The following is a 17229-nucleotide window of genomic DNA, read 5'->3' as shown; positions in this document are numbered from 1 at the left end:
GGTTAAAAGCCCTTCCCACGCAAAATCAGCAGCTTCTTTCAGAGTGGTTTAAAAAGTGGAGAATGTTGAAGCCAAAAAGTTTATGGCTTTTAGCTTAGAGGAAATTAAGGCGGGTGGAGAGAATTAAGCTTGTTGTCAGTGGTTGTGCACATCAATGCGTACAACTTGGCCAAGCTGGGCTTCATATTAAAACCACACCTTGTTCATTAATGCATTGAATCTTGGAAAGTTTTTCCCTTTGAGCTTTTAAATTTAATTGTGAGGTGGCTATAAACAGTCCTATAAATTGCTTCAGTTCCTGTGAGCAGCCCCCCAACATGCCATCTTACACTCTTCCCTTCCACTCGGTTCCTGCTTAAACTTTCAGCTTTATTACATCCTCTGGCTTAGTGTTCCTTAAGTGAATCGCCTGGATGCATGAAAACACCTCACATTTTTGCTGTTTTGTGCCAACATTTTCCGCTGGGTTACATCACTACAACAGTACTGCTGAGCCCTAATTACCTCCTACCCCAGGGTTTCCCATTCTTAATGTTCAAGATGAAACACATCTCTAGATCCGGCAAGGTCACTTCTCTTGTTGGACCGATGTCTGTTAAACTGAGAACACAATATACTTCATGGCCCATCTTGTATCCTGAAGGGCCAAGTCAGCTTTGAGACCAGAGCACTGGGGTGCATGATATTTTCCTGGCAGCACTTCTGTGATGAGAAATTATTATTCAGTCCTGCAGAATGCTGCATGTTTTTTCTTTACAATAAAGTTGCCATTGGCAGTCTTTGATCTAAAAGGAAACATGTCTTGCAGGGTGATACCATTGCCCTTCTTGTGTGTCTTAAAAATTTAAGAAGAGCCTGCTGGCTCAGGCCAGTGGCCCATCTATTCCAGCACCCTGCTTTCACAGTGTCCAACTGGATATCCAATGGAAGCCCACAGGCAGGACTGAAGCGCAGCAGCTTTCTCCCTTCCTATGGTCTTTGAGCTGATCTTTTGGTCACGCTCTGCATATTGACTGAGTTTTTTTGTTTCTTTCTCCAGCACCACAGCTAGCCAGGAGGCACCAGAGAAATGTTAGGCTCCTTGTTAATTTCAAATAGGAGCTATCTGGCCAAATGTCTAGTTCGTGTCTTATGCCTTCGAGGCTGGGACTCCTCTGGCCTAAGGGCTGCTCACTGCATCTTTAAAGGCCTGCATACTAGCAGGGCACCTTGTCATGGACAGGTTGCTCCTGTCTTCACCAGAGCACTGGCCTTTGGAGATAAAATTGCCATTGTTGACCAACATGGAGAGCACTCCTACAAAGATCTGTACGCTCGAAGCCTCCATCTATCCCAGATGATCTGCAAGACTCTCGGGAACTCAGGCGGAGACTTGAAGGGTGAACGGATTTCATTTTTGTGCCCCAATGATGCTTCCTATGTAACTGCACAGTGGGCTTCATGGATGAGTGGAGGCACAGCTGTTCCTCTTTACAGAAAACACCCTGTGTCGGAATTGGAGTATTTCATCAAGGACTCTCAAAGTGCTCTCCTTGTTGCAGAGGAAGAGTATGTGGAGAAGATCACCCCTAGTGCTGGGAAACTTGGGGTTCCTGTGCTTTCGCTTCCCAAATCTGGGAGATGTGGTTCAAAAGTGGATGCATCCCTTTTCGAAGCCAGTTGCCCCATTTCAGAGTGGAAGGGCAGGGGTGCCATGATCATTTACACAAGTGGCACAACTGGGAGACCCAAAGGTGTCCTCAGCACCCACCAGAATGTCCAAGCTGTGGTGAGTTTATTCTTCACCTACTCAATAGCAGCTCACTTAGGAACCTGTTTTGTTGTGGATGGGCTCAACTTTAGTAGTAGTAGGAAAACATTAGTAGTAGTAGTAGGAAAAGAGAGGGGTGCCTTTGAGTCTGTGTGGGGTGATGTTTGTTTGGTTATTTATTTGTTTCGTACAATTTATATACTGTTTGACTGTAAAAAAACAAAAAACCTCTTTTAATCACAGCCATCATCCCTGTATTTAGGATCAGGAGCAGAGCTCTAGGACAGGTTTAAACACCATCACTCTAATTTTTAAGACACTTCCCAGTACTCTGCTGTATTTCTTCCCCTGCAGAGCAGAGGTGACAGTTCCAGCTTGGAGCAGTTTCTTCTCTTACCCATTTGCATTGCTACAAGATGACTACAAAGGCATCTTGAAAAGTCTGTTTACTCTTTAGCTGTGTATCCCCAAGGCAGAAAAAATCCATTAGCTCCCTGAGCAAAAAAAAAAAAAAAAAAGTTAGAAGTTTGGAGTCTTGCTGACTGCCATGGCAGCACAAGGTCTCTGCCTGCAGTGGATAAAAATGTACCTTTAGGGAGGCAGAAACACACAGACCTTGTGGCTTGAGCAAATCAAAGAGCTTGGAGCTCTTTTCTCCATACATGCTCCACAGTCTGTGGGTTTCTGTTGTTTACAGATCATGGTTAAGAAACACATTTCTTTTCTTTCTCAGCAGTAGTAATAATAATAATAATAATAATAATAATAATAATAATAATAATAATTCTAACAGGGTTTTTTAAAAAACCACCAATCACATGCCTGCTTTTTCTGTGGCTCATGGTAAAATGGGCTGTTGCCCTCCTGACAAGGACCTCAACAAAGACCTGGTGTAGAACAGGGCTCAAAGCAGGCACACTGGCTGCAGTCTAAATCCTGCCAAATTTTAGTCTAAAGCTCTGTTCAGAGGGGATGGCAAAGAGGTAGCAGAAGGAGATGCTGTAGATGCCCTCTAAACGTGTCGGGCTGGATAAACTGTATTTCCAGCACACCTTAAAGGTTTCCTCTTCTGTTCTTTTTATGTCTCCCACTGACAGTAGTTCAAGCTCTGGGGCCCTCACTTTTGAAACAAATGGTGTGCATGCTTGATTGTAGCCTCTACTCCTAATGCTGCTTGTTTGTTTGTTTAAATATCCTTGCAGATAACTGGTCTGGTTAACAAATGGGAGTGGACAAAGGATGACATTATTCTCCATGTTCTGCCTTTGCATCATGTCCACGGGGTGGTCAACAAGCTGCTATGTCCCCTCTGGGTTGGCGCAACATGCATCATGCTTCCTGAGTTCAGCGCAAAGGCGGTAAGTTTGCCAGGGTTGCTGGGTGGGGGGCTGCCACTTGTCTGCTAACCTTTCAGATGAAGTGCGGCAGGAGACTGCATATTAGAGTGAGGTTGGGGTGGGTGGGGGGAGGCTCGCTGTAAATAGGCTCTCACAGCAGGTAACAATCTCTTCCAGATGAGCAAAACGGGAAGCCTTTGTAAATTAAAATAAACAAGAATGGGATCTTTTCTTTTAGACTGGAAGTGTGCAATGAATGATAAATATAAGAATTTTGTGGGAGGCTAAAGAAAGTCTTAGTGGTCCAGTATCTTTTGTGTCATGACCTCAAAGGTGCACAGATTGTGGTTCATTGGCCCAAATGTGTTTTGAGTCCATTGTCTCTCTTCATTGGAGTAACTACAGTAATTTGACTTTTCCAACAAATGACCAAAAACATCTTCCCATCACATACCCATCACCTGAGCACCTTTTAAGGTTTCCTTTCTGCATCCCTTCATTTGCTGCCCTCCCATCTTTCCTTTTCTGGTAGTTTTTGTGGTCTTCCTTCAGAATGATGTTGTTACTTCATGCTCTGATCGGCTTGGGCCATGTGTCACGTGGCGAGTCCTAAAGGCTTCAGAGTTCTTGCTGCCCTAGGTAAGATTGGCTGGTTGTCTCTGGTACTTTGCGCTTTCTGGCTCTGAGGTGTTCTGCAAATGTTGATTGATTCATTCATCCATGCTAAGACTAAGCAGTAGATCTTTTCCTTTGCTCCTGATAGCTTAGCCTTGCCTCACATATACCAGCCCAATTATTACATTTGACTGGAATGGCACAGCTAAGGGTGGCCCATGATATATGCCTGGCTTCTTTAAGATACAGAGGATATGTAGTGCATCTGTGCCTCAGTTGTGAATCTTCTTGCCTGCTACTATCAAGCAAGCAGTAGCAGTGCTTAGTTTTCAACACCTGCCCAAGACCGTTCTGTTTACACAACCCTTTTCTGATGTGCAGCTCTGGCATCAGTTATTGTATATCACTGTCCAGATGTTGATAAAGCTTTTTTTTAAAAAATGGTGCTTTACGGATGTGTTACATTCACTGCCAACATGCTTTTTCCCACTGTGTGGTATACAAGCCAATAAATAAATAAGCAAATAGGGGAGAGGTTTAGCAAAATGGAGATGCCCTTGGAATTTCAAAAGAATAAAGGGCTGCAAAGTCAAACTGCCCTTGCCAGCTCAGGAGCAAGGAAGTTCAGCTAGCATCATTTCTGTGCCTGTGTTTTGCTTCCCTCTGGCTGGAAGTGCAGATATTGCAGCAATTCCTCAAAGGGTAGTTGTTCTTTTAATGGTATGGTATAGTTTATTTATCTACTGCTTTGGGGCCCAAAGGCTCCCCAAAGCTATGAACAGCATTAATAAACATTATGAAAGAAATATACACTAGAAATGCATATTTCTCAGAGAGAGAGAGACAAACAAGTCTGGCTGATCTTCTGCTGTCATGGCCTTCCCCATGCTTTTGACAATTTTCCAGGGAAGAAGTGAGTCCCACCATGTGCTCTTTCTAGCCAGTTCAGTGCCTTGTGGTGATGTGGGGGGCATTAACAGGAAGGACACCCTGTTCTGGTTGGCCTCTCTCACACCCAGAGACGGTTGTCCCTTTGTCACCCATTGCTGTGATGATGGAAACTCTGTGCCAGATGTTGAGATGCGCGCTCTCCATCCCTGGAGACAGCGCCACAGTGGAGCAGATGAAAAGCACGCCAGCAGCCCCTTCATCAGCGCTTGTGATGAGAGATGGTACTGAAGAAGATGAAGAGGCCTGAGCATTTGGCGACGGCATTTACACCAAGGAGCCAAACCCACTTGGATTGTTTAGGAGGGAAAAGGGGTTGTTTTCTTAAAATGATCTGTCTGTCAGGTAGGAATCCAGGTGCTTCTAGGAACAGTGAAAATTTCATTCCTGTTGTCTGAATTCCCAGCCAGAGCTACTGTTGTTGGGAAGAGGGGCATATGAACACCCTTCTTAAAGTTATTAGCCAGCCTTCCCCAACCTGATGCCTTCTAAATGTTCTGTTTTGGGTGCTGGGAAGTTGATAAATTTGACAGGCTTCAAAGAAGAGTTGCAAGGGTAATAAAATGTATGGGACCAAATCCTTTTTAAGGATTGATTGGAGAACTTGGCAATATTAGGCTGATAACCAGCAAGTGCAATCTGCCAGTGTCAGGACTGAGGATCTGTGGGAGGTTCAGCTGGCGACCAGGCTAGGAAGCAAACTAATAGCCAGGCCAAGCCAGACCCAGGAAATACTATCCTAGCCCAGGCAAAGTCCTACACTGAACTGGAAACTTTTATAGCCCTTCCTGTTGAGGAAAGCCAATGGCCAGCCTGAGTGGCAGACACCCCCTGGGCCAAGCCAGCGAGATTTCTAGCCTATAGCCCTGGTGATTCATCACATGATGTAGCTGTGTACAGAGCTGTGGGTTCCCCCTTCTAATCACAGGAGCATCAGCTCCTCTGGGTGAGCCCCACTGAAATGTAATCTGCCTCCTTCTAACATGCAAAGCAGTTTTAGCAAATGCTGCCTGTCTGCAGTATATTGCACAGACACTTGTTCTAGAACAGGTATGTGTGGGCAGGGGTCCAAGGACAACATCGGGTGCCATTCAACCACAGGTCTAGGCAGAATAGACCCATTGAAGTTAATGGACATGACTAACTTAGGTTCATTCATTTCAGTGCGTCTCCTCTAAGTAGTTGAGTACCACCCAGTGTTTCTGAAGTAATCCCCCTTGTGTGTATGTGAATCCTGCGCTACTAAGATACTGTTTGCCCCTTACACACTTGAGTTTTTCTGCATCTCCTTCCCAACATCTGCATGTTGCAGCCTGTGTTCTGGTGGGTGGGGAGAGGGAGTCCAAACTGATGTGTGCTGACCAGAGAGCTCAGTGGAGTCTGACAAGCAAGGGCAAGAGAGGGCACCAACTTGAGATGGTTAAGCGATGCCCTCACTTGCCCTGCCTTGGCCCAAGAATGGCTGGCCAGGGACCAGCTGCCTGGCCTGTTCTCTTCCACAAGCTCTCTAGTGCAGTAAAGGCCTTGGGAGGACTTTATGTGCCTTTTTATTTTTGTTTACTTTCCCCCCTGTTTCTCTATCCTTTTTGTGAGCGCCTCCCAAGGGAGCAGGAAAGTGGTTTGATTGACATGACAAAGGAGGTGCAGGAGGGTAAATCGGGCTTTCTTGTGGAGTTTAACACAAGCCGACTTTGAGTTCCAGTCTATTTTCACTAGCTGTTTACAAAGTGCCCTTTTGCTACCGAAATCGGCTCTCGGGAAAGCAGCACAGTTTCAGCGGCAGATTTCGCAGAAGGAGCCTGAGCTTTTCCTTCCGCCTTTTGTATTTCTGTTTCTTTGCACCTCGAGAGAGCAGTCAATTACAGGGTGATATAAAGAAACCCGAATGGCAGCTCAAACACTTGACACGCCGATCAAAACAAAGCCAGGAACCTTTCCTCCAAAGCTACTGCTGCCTCCAGAATCAGCCTTGAGTAATACTGGCAAGGGTTCAGGAGAAACCGCAGCAGTGTGCCCAACCTTTCTAATCACTAACACTTCATTATGCGCAATAAATACTTTATTATTACAGTGTTTATTAGATTACTTAATTCACGACGTGCCTTTACAGTTACACGTACATGTGGCAGCCTGGTTTGGTTGGTCTTTGTGACAATAGGCTCCTCGCAGGGTCAGCGCAGTGGTGCCCTTAGGTCATGAGTCATTGTAGCATCTTTCCCTGTGGCCAGTCTGTGCATCCAAGGGAAACAGCAAGAACACCCCAAGAGACGCTTGTAATGGCTGCTTTTCTCCTCTTCTTTCAAAAAAAATTGGCATTAGTGTTTGGTGGGATCCCAGTGGAACTATGCCCTTGTGAGCAGAATATCAGAAATGCTCAAAATCTCCTCCAGCTGGGGTGCTGCACATCTCTTCTAAGAAAAAGTTTGTTGTTGTTTAGTCGTTTAGTCGTGTCCGACTCTTCGTGACCCCATGGACCAGAGCACGCCAGGCACTCCTGTCTTCCACTGCCTCCCGCAGTTTGGTCAAACTCAGGCTGGTAGCTTCGAGGACACTGTCCCACCATCTCGTCCTCTGTGGTCCCCTTCTCCTTGTGCCCTCAATCTTTCCCAACATCAGGGTCTTTTCCAGGGAGTCTTCTCTTCTCATGAGGTGGCCAAAGTATTGGAGCCTCAACTTCACAATCTGTCCTTCCAGAAAAAGTTTATTTAAAGTCAAATAGAAGCAGCAACAGCAACAAACTGCAAGGCCGGAAGGGACCCTGGAAAGCTGGATATCTTGCATATGGGGAACCTTCACAATATGATCATTCAGGCTCCTCTTCAAAGCTTCCAAGGAAGTACATCAGAACGTAAGAAGAGGCTGCTGGAGCCTTTCAAATTCAGCATCCTCTTCTTGCAGTGGCCAGCCAGATGCCCATGGGAAGCCAGCAAGCAGGACCTGAGCACAACAGCAACCTTCACCTGGTATCCAGTGGTTTACTTCCTCCAACAGAATAAATCTGCTGCTGGTGGACTATTATTGTGTCAATAATATGTTGCAGAATACACCTGTGGTAAAACACCAGACTGGAGGGGTCCTCCTCCTGGGATTGGACCCTCCAGGTGTGAACACTGCCGGCTAGTTGTTTAGGGCTCACCTCTTCCTTTCTGCACTTGTTCTAACAGCTTCCTTTGGGTGCTCCTCTTCCTGAATCTCACCTCCCGAGTCCCTTATTCCTGGCCTTGCAGGAACCTTGGTACAATGGTGGGATATGCCTGTGGGAAAGGCGGCAATCTGTACCATCCTTCACTTGCTCTCCCCACTCCCAGGGACTGTCCTACAGTCACTACAGGGAACCAGGTGTGCAAATTACTTAGCTCTTGCCTGTCCTCTCTGTGGCTGAGGAAGGACCAGTTTGGGCTTCGAATGCACCAGCTGTATGGACTGGATAATGGGTAAATGGAATCCCAGGGCATATTTCATGGCATATGTCTGGGGCAAAAACCCTGGCTCTAGGAAACAGGTCTCTTTTATTAAGGAGGGGGTTTCCCAGTCCTATATTTCCTGGAGAAAGTTGTTGGTGGTTTCATCCCTTCACTTTCTTTAAATCTCATTCTCTACCCTCCACCACCCTACCCTATCTCAAAGGGGACACTAGCAAGAGCATAGAAGGGGCACATCACCATTGAACAGTTTATACTGGATCCTTTTTCACAATCCTCAGCTTGGGGAACGGGTGAAAGAAAAAGTTATATCTTTTTTTCCTTCTTGCCAGATCTGCCATTTGTCCTCAGCATCTGTTGCAGAGTAATGCCTTTTGAAGTGTGAGGGGGGAGAAGGGAGAGGCAGGAGGGAGGGAGATGATGAGAAGAAGAAGAAGAAGAAAGGAAACTGGAGCCTGTCATATTTTGTTAGATTCCTGGGTCCTGGGGAAAGTGTTTGCTCCTTTCAGCATGCCCGCAGCGTAGCGAGGGTTTAAAAGCTGTAGCCTGGGATGCTCAGGGAACAGCAGAGCCTGCAGATGAATAAGTGATTAAAACAGAATCATGCAGAGCACACAAACAGTTGGAGGGTATCACAAACAGCAAGAGCTCAGGCCGCTTTTGGAAGAAGGAGGTTTTTCCTTCCCCCTCTGTGCTGAAAACCTCTTGCCTTAGCCGAGGAGTCAGTGGAGACTCAATGGGCAGGGGTGGTGAAAGAATTGCTAGGTTGCACCAGATCCTTGGTCCACCTATCTCAGCATTCTGCCTTCACAACAGCAGCCAGGTAGATTCCTGCAGGAAGCTCCCAAGCCAGCCATTGCAGGGTGGTATCCCTGCCCTGTCATTTGTACCTGGTATACAGTAGCAGCATGTCGGGATTTGATCAACCAGGTGGGGGGAGTCTGAACAGAAGTTGGCAGCGACTGAACAGACAGGTGCAGTCTTGTCACCTAGAATTTAGCAATGCCTTTGTGGATGGGAGCAGAGCCACCCGCCCCAATGGAGCAATCTCATATTCCCACAAGGCAAGAGAGTATCGCGAGTGAGCATGCCATGCCTCATCTTTAAAAGCTTGGTGGGAGGGATGGGGGAACTTGTTGGGATATCTGTGTTGCCCCTGTCCGTTTCGGAACTCCTTTTCCTGCTCCTGAAATCCTGAATTGTGACTCCCGGGACCTGTATCTGCTGCTGAGCTTGTACTGTTACTTTCCTGAATAAAGATCTCTTACTTAGACGCGGGTGGCGCTGTGGTCTAAACCACTGAGCCTAGGGCTTGCTGATTGGAAGGTCAGCAGTTTGAATCCTTGCGATGGGGTGAGCTCCTGTTGTTCAGTCCTAGCTCCTACCCACCTAGCAGTTTGAAAGTATGTCATGTGCAAGTAGATAAATAGGTACCGCTCCAGCGGGAAGGTAAATGGTGTTTCTGTGCGCTGTTCTGGTTCACCAGAAGCGGCTTAGTCATGCTGGCCACATGACTTGGAAGCTGTCTGCGGACAAACACCGGCTCCCTCGGCCTATAGAGCGAGATGAGCTTGCATCCCCAGAGTCATCCGCGACTGGACCTAACGGTCAGGGGTACCTTTACTTACATGTAAGAGCCTCTGTCTGTGTGTGTTAGGCGGGAGCCAGGGCACCTGCCTCTGAGCCCAGCAGCTGTGTGTTTGGCTGTTATGACAAGAGAGAGATGGGGAACATCTGGACCTCTAGACAACACTGGACTACAACTCCCATCAGCCCTAGCCAGCATAGCCAGTGGTCAGTGATTATGGGAGTTGCAGAAGAAAAACATCCACAGGTCCCCCATATCTGAATTAAAGTGAATTTTGCTCTCCATGTATTCACCAAAACCAGAGGTTAGGAACCTGCGACCCTCCAGATGTTGGACTCCAACTACAATGCTCTCTGGCCATTTGCTGTGTTGTCTTGGGTGGGTATATGAAAGTCCAACAATTCCTAGAGGGCAACAGGTTTCCCCACCCCTTATCTGAACCCTTTAAAAATCATTTGGTGTTAACTTCTCTTCTAACACCATGTTGCAGTGAGTTCCATAAGTTAACTATACATTGGGGTTAGAAGGGCCAAATGCCGAATCCAACTTCAAGGCTGGATTCTTGAGGCATCTCTCCCCACCAAAATCCATTAGCAGAGAATGGCAATAAAGTGTTTGTGTAGCAGTGTGATAAAGACAGCATTAGGTGACTCAAGGGTAGGGATGGGCAAATATGTCACTTTTAGTTACTTGTTTCTCAATTTTAAGTTTAGTTCTTCACGTTTCTACATTGGTCATGAAAATTCAGTTTTGGGCAAGGTTTTTTTTCCATCTGAACACGTTAGGTGCAATTTTTCCTAATATATACATTTTTGCAAAGCAGTTTTCCCTACTGAATCTGTGTGTGTTATTTTCACCAATATTTTCACAAACTTTACTCTGGTGTGTGCACTTTTATACGTGTTACTTGCGTGGAGAGCTCCATTGCAGAATTTGGAAAAGTGCAAATTTCAAAGGATAAAATGTGAAATTTTAGATGCGAACTGAATCAGATTTCTCTCCCCATCCTTGCTCAAGGGAACCAAGTTCAAAAAGAAAGTCTCTGCACAAGTTTTTTATCCCACAAAGCAGAACACCACCAAGTAGGACTATTCAGTTGGACATGAAGATGCTCAGCTATCTGGATTAGACTGAAAGCTTTAGAGAAGCTGGGGGTGGGTTGGGGTGTGGAGAGAAGCCTGGCAGCATTTTATTTATTTCTTTGCAGGCGATGTAACCAGCACCCTGTCAGTCAAGACGGAAATACAAAGCTGCCTTGGAGATCAAAAGAAAAGTAAAGGGATGATTTAACATGCATTAGAAGATTGTTACTTGTGAAAAGGCCCCTTTTCCCTTTTCTTGGTAACAACATGAATTGATACGCCAATTTGCATTTGGTTCACCAAAGAGGCCCTTGTGGATTGCATATAGATACAGTTATCTGTTTAGGGCAGGGAGGTTGGGGTTCCATCTTTGGTTTTTGTTTTTATTTAATTGGAAATCTGATTTGAGAATTAGAAACACTCCAAAGGGAAAGCTGGGGGGGGGGCTGTTTAGATGAGAGAGCATGAGAGAAGAGATTGAATGGAAACCATGATATATTTCTCAGGAATTTCTGTATTAACTTGTGCTATTGTGCACCTTTGTGTGTTTGTACCAGGGATCAAATCTTTTTAAAAAAATATTTATATTTTATTAAGGTGATTTCAGTTAAAAGAAGTAAAGTGATGCAGAAAAAAAGAAGGGAAAGTTAGAAGAAGGAAAACAACAAAAACGATATGTATAAAAGTGAAAATATGCACACACAAAAAGCAATATACAATATTCCCATACATTCGTGTATAAATTGGTATAGTTTTATTGTCCTAGTGCTTACGTAAATGTTAATAGCCTACTACATTTAGTATAAACTCATTCCAAATGTTATAGTATTTATCTATACAGAGTCTGCGCCTGTAATCAGTCCGTTCATAAATTGCCAGTGATGTCATATCGTCAATCCATTGATTGAAGGGTATCATATCTTTATTTTTCCAATTCCTCAATTTCAATCTCTTGGCCACCATTAGGGCATGGAAATCCATTTCTGTTTTCCTGTTGATAATTTCCATACTGCAGGTATATAGTTCAATAAAATATTCTCTGATCAAAGGTTTAACTTTTTCTGTACAGTCATAGTTACACAGTCCAGCACTTTCTCCCAAAACCTGTTAAGTAAAGAACACTGTACAAGTATGTGTTTCAGAGAGGCATTGTCTAAGCCACATCTCCAACACTGAGCTTTCTTAGCTAACCCTTTTTTATACAACCGTAAAGGAGTCCAATAAACTCTGAATATTTTCTGTTGTATTAGTCTTAATTTTAAATCTAATGACACCTTAGGTATTGAAGCTAATACATTTTCCCACTGTCTGGGTAATAATGAAAGTTCCAATTCTTTATTCCAATCAACTCTTGCAGTCTGCATATTGAACTTGTGTATTGTTAATAGATATCTATAGAAAGTAATTTGCTGGCTTTTTATTTTTGAATTGAGTTGTCCAATTGCTCCAATATCTCAGGTATCTCGGAAGCTGAAAGAGCTGGTGGCCCAAACACACTTGTAGATGTTGCATCTGATAGATGATATTTTTGTTTTAAAATAGCAAAAGTATAAAATTCATCTTCCCCATCTATCAGTTGGTCCAATGTCAATACACCTGCTTCCATCCATTTTTTTCCATATCACCATCTTTTATGCAATTCTTAGTATGGGGTTTCCCCACAAAGTAAGTTTAGCATGTGAAAATGGATCAAATTTGTTTTTATTAATCAATTTATCCATTTTTCTAAGTGATTTAATTGTTTCCAGAGTCACCTGGGGTTTCATATATTTTGATCCTAGTATTGTTCAACCAACCAAAGGTGCTATGTACATATATTCTAGGGTTGCCCACATTGGAAAATTAGGGCCAACAGTGGGATTCCAATATAGCTTCCAGCAGCCAATCAGAAGCCGTGCTTTGGTTTTTGACCTTTTGGAAGTCAAACAGACTGCTGGAACGGGTTCGACTTCCAGAACCCCTGTGGTTCTCAGAAGGGGTGGCAAGCCTCGTGGACCTGCAGCTAGTTTCTTCATGGCCACTTCCTTCCAGGCATCATAAGGAAGTTCTCCTTCCACAGATGCCTCTGAATGCCAGTTGCTGAGAGCCACAAGTGGGAAGAGAGCTGTAGCGCTGGGGTCCTGCTTTCAGACTTACCGTAAGCATATGGTTGGCCACTGTGCAAACAGGGTGAAGGACTAGATGGGCCATTAACCTGATCCAGAAGACTCTTCTTTTGTTCAGAGCACCCTCTAGATGTACTGGCAGGCATTTCTGTGGCTCAAAGAGCTGATGGACAGAGCTGGTGTCAGAAGAAGGGAGTTTGGTTTAGGAAAGAGAGTGGCTTGATCACCTTCAGTCATATCATGCCTTCCTTCCCTGTTGCATGCACCTCTTTGTGCCTGAGCATGCTGAGCTGGCGGTGGGGGGGGGAAGCACCATAGTGTCATGAATTGTTAGAGAATACATTTGTCAGCAATGGGGCAGGAGCCGGGAAGAAGGGGAGGAGGAGGAAGGTTACCATAACAGAACAGGCAAGGGCTGTCTCGTTATTTATTTATGGGGTTTCTCCCTCTTGCTTGGCAGCACTGAGGGAGATGAGCAACAGCACTGGGGGCACACTAGCCAAGGTTAAATATTCATTTCACGACTTGGTCTCCTGATGCTCTCGAGGCTGGCTGCTCAGTCAAGCCCAAAGACCCCAGAGTCAGCTTAGCCAGATGTGGGAGTCTGACCCACTTTGTGCCTGTTGTGGGGCACTGCGGGTGAGCAAGATGTTTCTTTTCCCCTTTTTGGATGTGAAGTGGCTATTTGTCATTCTCTGAGTTTGATCCCAAAAGATCTTAGGTATGGCTGATCAAGTTCTCCTCCCAGTGCAACTCTCTCTGCTTCTGCCTGGTCCTTTTGAGTCCTCTTCTCAGCTACAGGGGGATGGAAAAAGCTTTCCTAACAGGCTGATACCCCATGGTGCCAGTGCTTCACATGTGTCCTGGCTTCCGGTGCATTTCCAGACCCAATTCAAAATGCCATTAAAAAAAAAAATTATTAGATTCTCTTCCAACCATTAAAAAGTGAAAATCCCCATAACAGAAACAATAATAACAAACAAACACACACACACACAACTATATGCCAGTTTTAACCTTGAAAGCTCCAAATGACCTGGGGCAGGATTCCCACACATTCAACCGGGATAAAGGAGACAGAGAGACCCTTGCAGGAAGCATTGTTTAGCTTTGTTGAGTTGCCTTTACAAGTGGCTTTTCTGTGTCCTTGTTCCAGGTCTGGGAGGCATTTCTGAAACCCCAAGCTCCCCGGGTGAATGTCTTCATGGCAGTGCCCACCATTTATGCCAAGCTGATGGAGCATTATGACAAGCATTTCCGACAGCCTCACGTCCAAGATTTCATTCATGCTGTCTGCCGGGAAAATATCAGGTAGGTGGTCCTACCTGCGCCAAAGCCACAGCCACGTTTCCTCTCCCTCTTCCCCTGACTTGAATTTAGTTGCATAATGGTAACTTTTTATCCTTTCCTAGGTACCCACCCGATCACAGAAATGGGCTAATTTATTCTGTATTGAGAGGCTGGTACTGGTTTGTTGCAGTTGAAAGGAAGGCTCTCTGCATGTGCTTAAGGTCACCTCCAGCCCCTCTGAATGCACAGAGGACAATCCTCAACACATGCTCAAATCGCAGATCTGACGCTGATGGGTTCTGCCTTGAATTAAGCATGTAGGCCGTTCCTTCAGTTTAGCAAAGGCACACTACCTTTGCTGGAGGGTGGGTGATGTCCACATCATGGGCAAGGGATCAGTTCCAACAGCAGGCAGAGCACCTTGATTTCAAGTTGGAAAAGAGGGTGAAATCATGGGAGGGAGGCGTGCCAGTTAGCAGACTCCTTTCTTTTTCTCATTTTTTCCAATCTTAAATGCACATTTTTGCAATGCTGTTTTCCCCCCAAAATGCTATTTTCACTAATATATGGGGGGTTTTATGGACACTTTACCCCAGTATATACACTTTTGTACACATTACATGGCTGGAGAACTGCATTGCAAAATGTGGAAAAATGCACATGTTTCAGTTCTCACATATTGTTTAGGAAAGGGTGTATTAGGTAGATTTGCCTTTAAATGTGAACTAATTAAAATTCTTCCATGGCCCCTGCCAGGCCCTTTCTGAGAGCTGTGGGAAAGGGTAGTCCAGGGACCCATGGGGCTGCGGTACAGATTGCAGAATCTGATTTCCTAGATTCCAATGGGCACTTCTTTTGGCCCCCACTCTGAAGCTCTCCAAGGAGGTTTGCAGTTGTGCAGTGAATTAAACTGCCCACCACAGACACTTTCCTTCTTTCGGAAGGAGGCTTTCAGAAGGCTTAACCAGGCACCTGGCAGGGGATACTTCAGGAACAGGATATTCTGCTTCTGGGGCGGATGTTGAGCTACATGGTCGCCTTCCAATCTGGTGACTCTGAACCCATGATTCCGTACAGCTTGCCCTCCGAGAGACAAGAGCCAGGGATCCAGCTTATTCTCCAGGCTAACCTCCTACTATCTTGTTAAAAACCATCTGTCATGTCTCTGCTCTCAGTTTGGGTTCCAAGATGTAGATGCAAAGCCCTTTTTCTGTTCTGGCAGGTGCCCAACCCTCATCGTGCTGTCGCCACTTTGCAGCAGCAAATGCCGCCCTGTTTTCTTCTCTGCTTGTGGGGCGATTGCCAGGGAACGTCTTGCTCCGGGGCAAGACTGGCCCTAGAGAGTAGCCTGTCCAGTACGTTTTGCTTTCCTGGTGGCTGTCTCATGTAGGTGTTTTTTCTCGGTTACATTTTGTCCAGAGGCTGTTCCTGTGCTCACGGGGGACCAGCACTTCTTGCAACCTGTATTGCATTTGCAGGAAACCAGGTCCATTCCTTAGTTACGCAGAAGTTTTGGGGGAAGGGCCCAAAGAGGCAAACATGGATATTCTAAACTGTAGGCCGAGATTCACATTTAAAACGTTAATATCACAGAATGCAAGCCAACTGATTTCCCATCCAGATCACCACAGATCAATTCTTCAATTAACCTGCAGCCCACCACAGATCACTCCAGATCAGTTTCTCTTCCATTCATTTACCCCAACTTAATTTCCCAACAGATCCTGCTCCAAATCAATTCAATTCCTTTTCAATTACCCCCATTCATTATCTCTACCAAAGTCATCTTAAATTGTTTTTTTCTCACCACCCCCAGTTAATATCCTACTTGGTTACCCACCCAGACATGTCCATCCTGTCTGAATCCATCCTAAGGTGTAAGGGAGTGGTAGCATGATGCTGAGTTCCCCTTTTCTAGGTAGTGCTGCTGAAAGCAGAATCCGGCAGGCCCCTGCACTTGGTTCTAAATAGATATTGAACGGCTGTGGCAATAATCCTGCTCTGCAGTTGTTAAGCAACTTAACTCTCGCTGGCATCCCTCCTTGCAGACTGATGGTGTCAGGGTCTGCAGCCCTCCCAGTCCCTATCCTGGAGAGGTGGAAGACCATCACTGGGCACACGCTGTTGGAGAGATATGGGATGACGGAGGTTGGGATGGCGCTTTCAAACCCACTCCATGGCCCGCGTATCCCAGGTAAGAATCTAGCGAGGGCTGCAAGCTGTCCTACGATGATTAAAGTGCTTTAGGTGCTGTACGTTTGGAGAAAAAAGGGGAGGTGCTTTCAGATCAGGACTGTACTAAGGGTCTGTTTTGGCAGGTAAACCCTTGTCCCTTTAAATCCACAAATAAGGCTGCTACTGCTGTTTAAATGTGTATATCAGGACTGGGAAAGCCTGTGGCTCACCTGATGTTGTTGGACTCCAGCTCATATAATCCCTGACATACGAGCTGTGCTGTCTGGAGCCAACAGGAGTTGGAGTTCAACAACATTAGAGGACCATAGGTTTCCCATCCTTGCAGTAGATGAACAGGCAAGTGACTGAGACTAAGCAACTTCTCCAAGGCCACATTGTGATTCTGAGGCAGAGGTATGACCTCCCAGGTGCTCATTCAGCTCTCTCCCCATTGCATCAGAGTCTATCTGTCTATCTATCTATCTATCTATCTATCTATCTATCTATCTATCATCTATTTTATTTACTTCTGGAGGCCCAGTTTAGATGGTGTGGAGGCCACAAACTTATAGGATAGCCCAGCCTCTCCCCCACAACCTGGTGTCCCACCAGCTGCCTTGGAGTAACACTCCATCAAACCCTGCCATCACAGCTGATCTGGCTGGTTCTGATGGGAGCTGTCGGAAGCACTAGTGGGCCACCAGGTTGGGGAAGGCTGGCCTGGCCTGTTGTATTGCTTATTCCCAGCTGGAGCAGAACTCTGTTGCCCCTTTAGACATAAGAACATAAGAAGAGCCCTGCTGATCTGGCTAATGACCCACAAGTGGGACCCAAGCTCAACAGCACTCCCCACCCCAGTGGTTTCAGCAAGTGGTATTCAGAAGCATACTGCCTGCACCATGGAGGCAGTTTGTAGC

The 17229-nt window shown here is 45.6% G+C and overlaps 1 protein-coding gene across 6 annotated transcripts in view; it reads left to right on the top strand.

The window, feature by feature from the left end:
- The window catches only part of ACSF3 (acyl-CoA synthetase family member 3), a 63969-nt gene that overhangs the window by 2658 nt on the left and 44082 nt on the right, over window positions 1–17229 (top strand). For 4 of the 6 annotated variants that reach the window (XR_014158207.1, XM_081868372.1, XM_081868373.1 and 1 more), the window contains exons 2-5: window positions 1040–1768; window positions 2953–3108; window positions 14004–14158; window positions 16186–16331. Coding sequence is in view for 5 of the 6 variants with exons in the window: in XM_081868372.1 (XP_081724498.1) it covers window positions 1070–1768; window positions 2953–3108; window positions 14004–14158; window positions 16186–16331 (1156 nt within the window). In the remaining variant the exon portion in view is untranslated. The remainder of the gene's footprint in view (window positions 1–1039; window positions 1769–2952; window positions 3109–14003; window positions 14159–16185; window positions 16332–17229) is intronic. The other 2 variants (XM_081868376.1, XM_081868375.1) reach the window with 1 other exon arrangement.

This window comes from Podarcis erhardii (assembly GCF_964252035.2).
Source record: "Podarcis erhardii genome assembly, chromosome: 7".
NCBI lineage: Eukaryota > Metazoa > Chordata > Lepidosauria > Squamata > Lacertidae > Podarcis > Podarcis erhardii.
The sequence above is the reverse complement of the archived record's forward strand: the minus strand, read 5'-3'. Positions and strand labels throughout refer to the sequence as shown.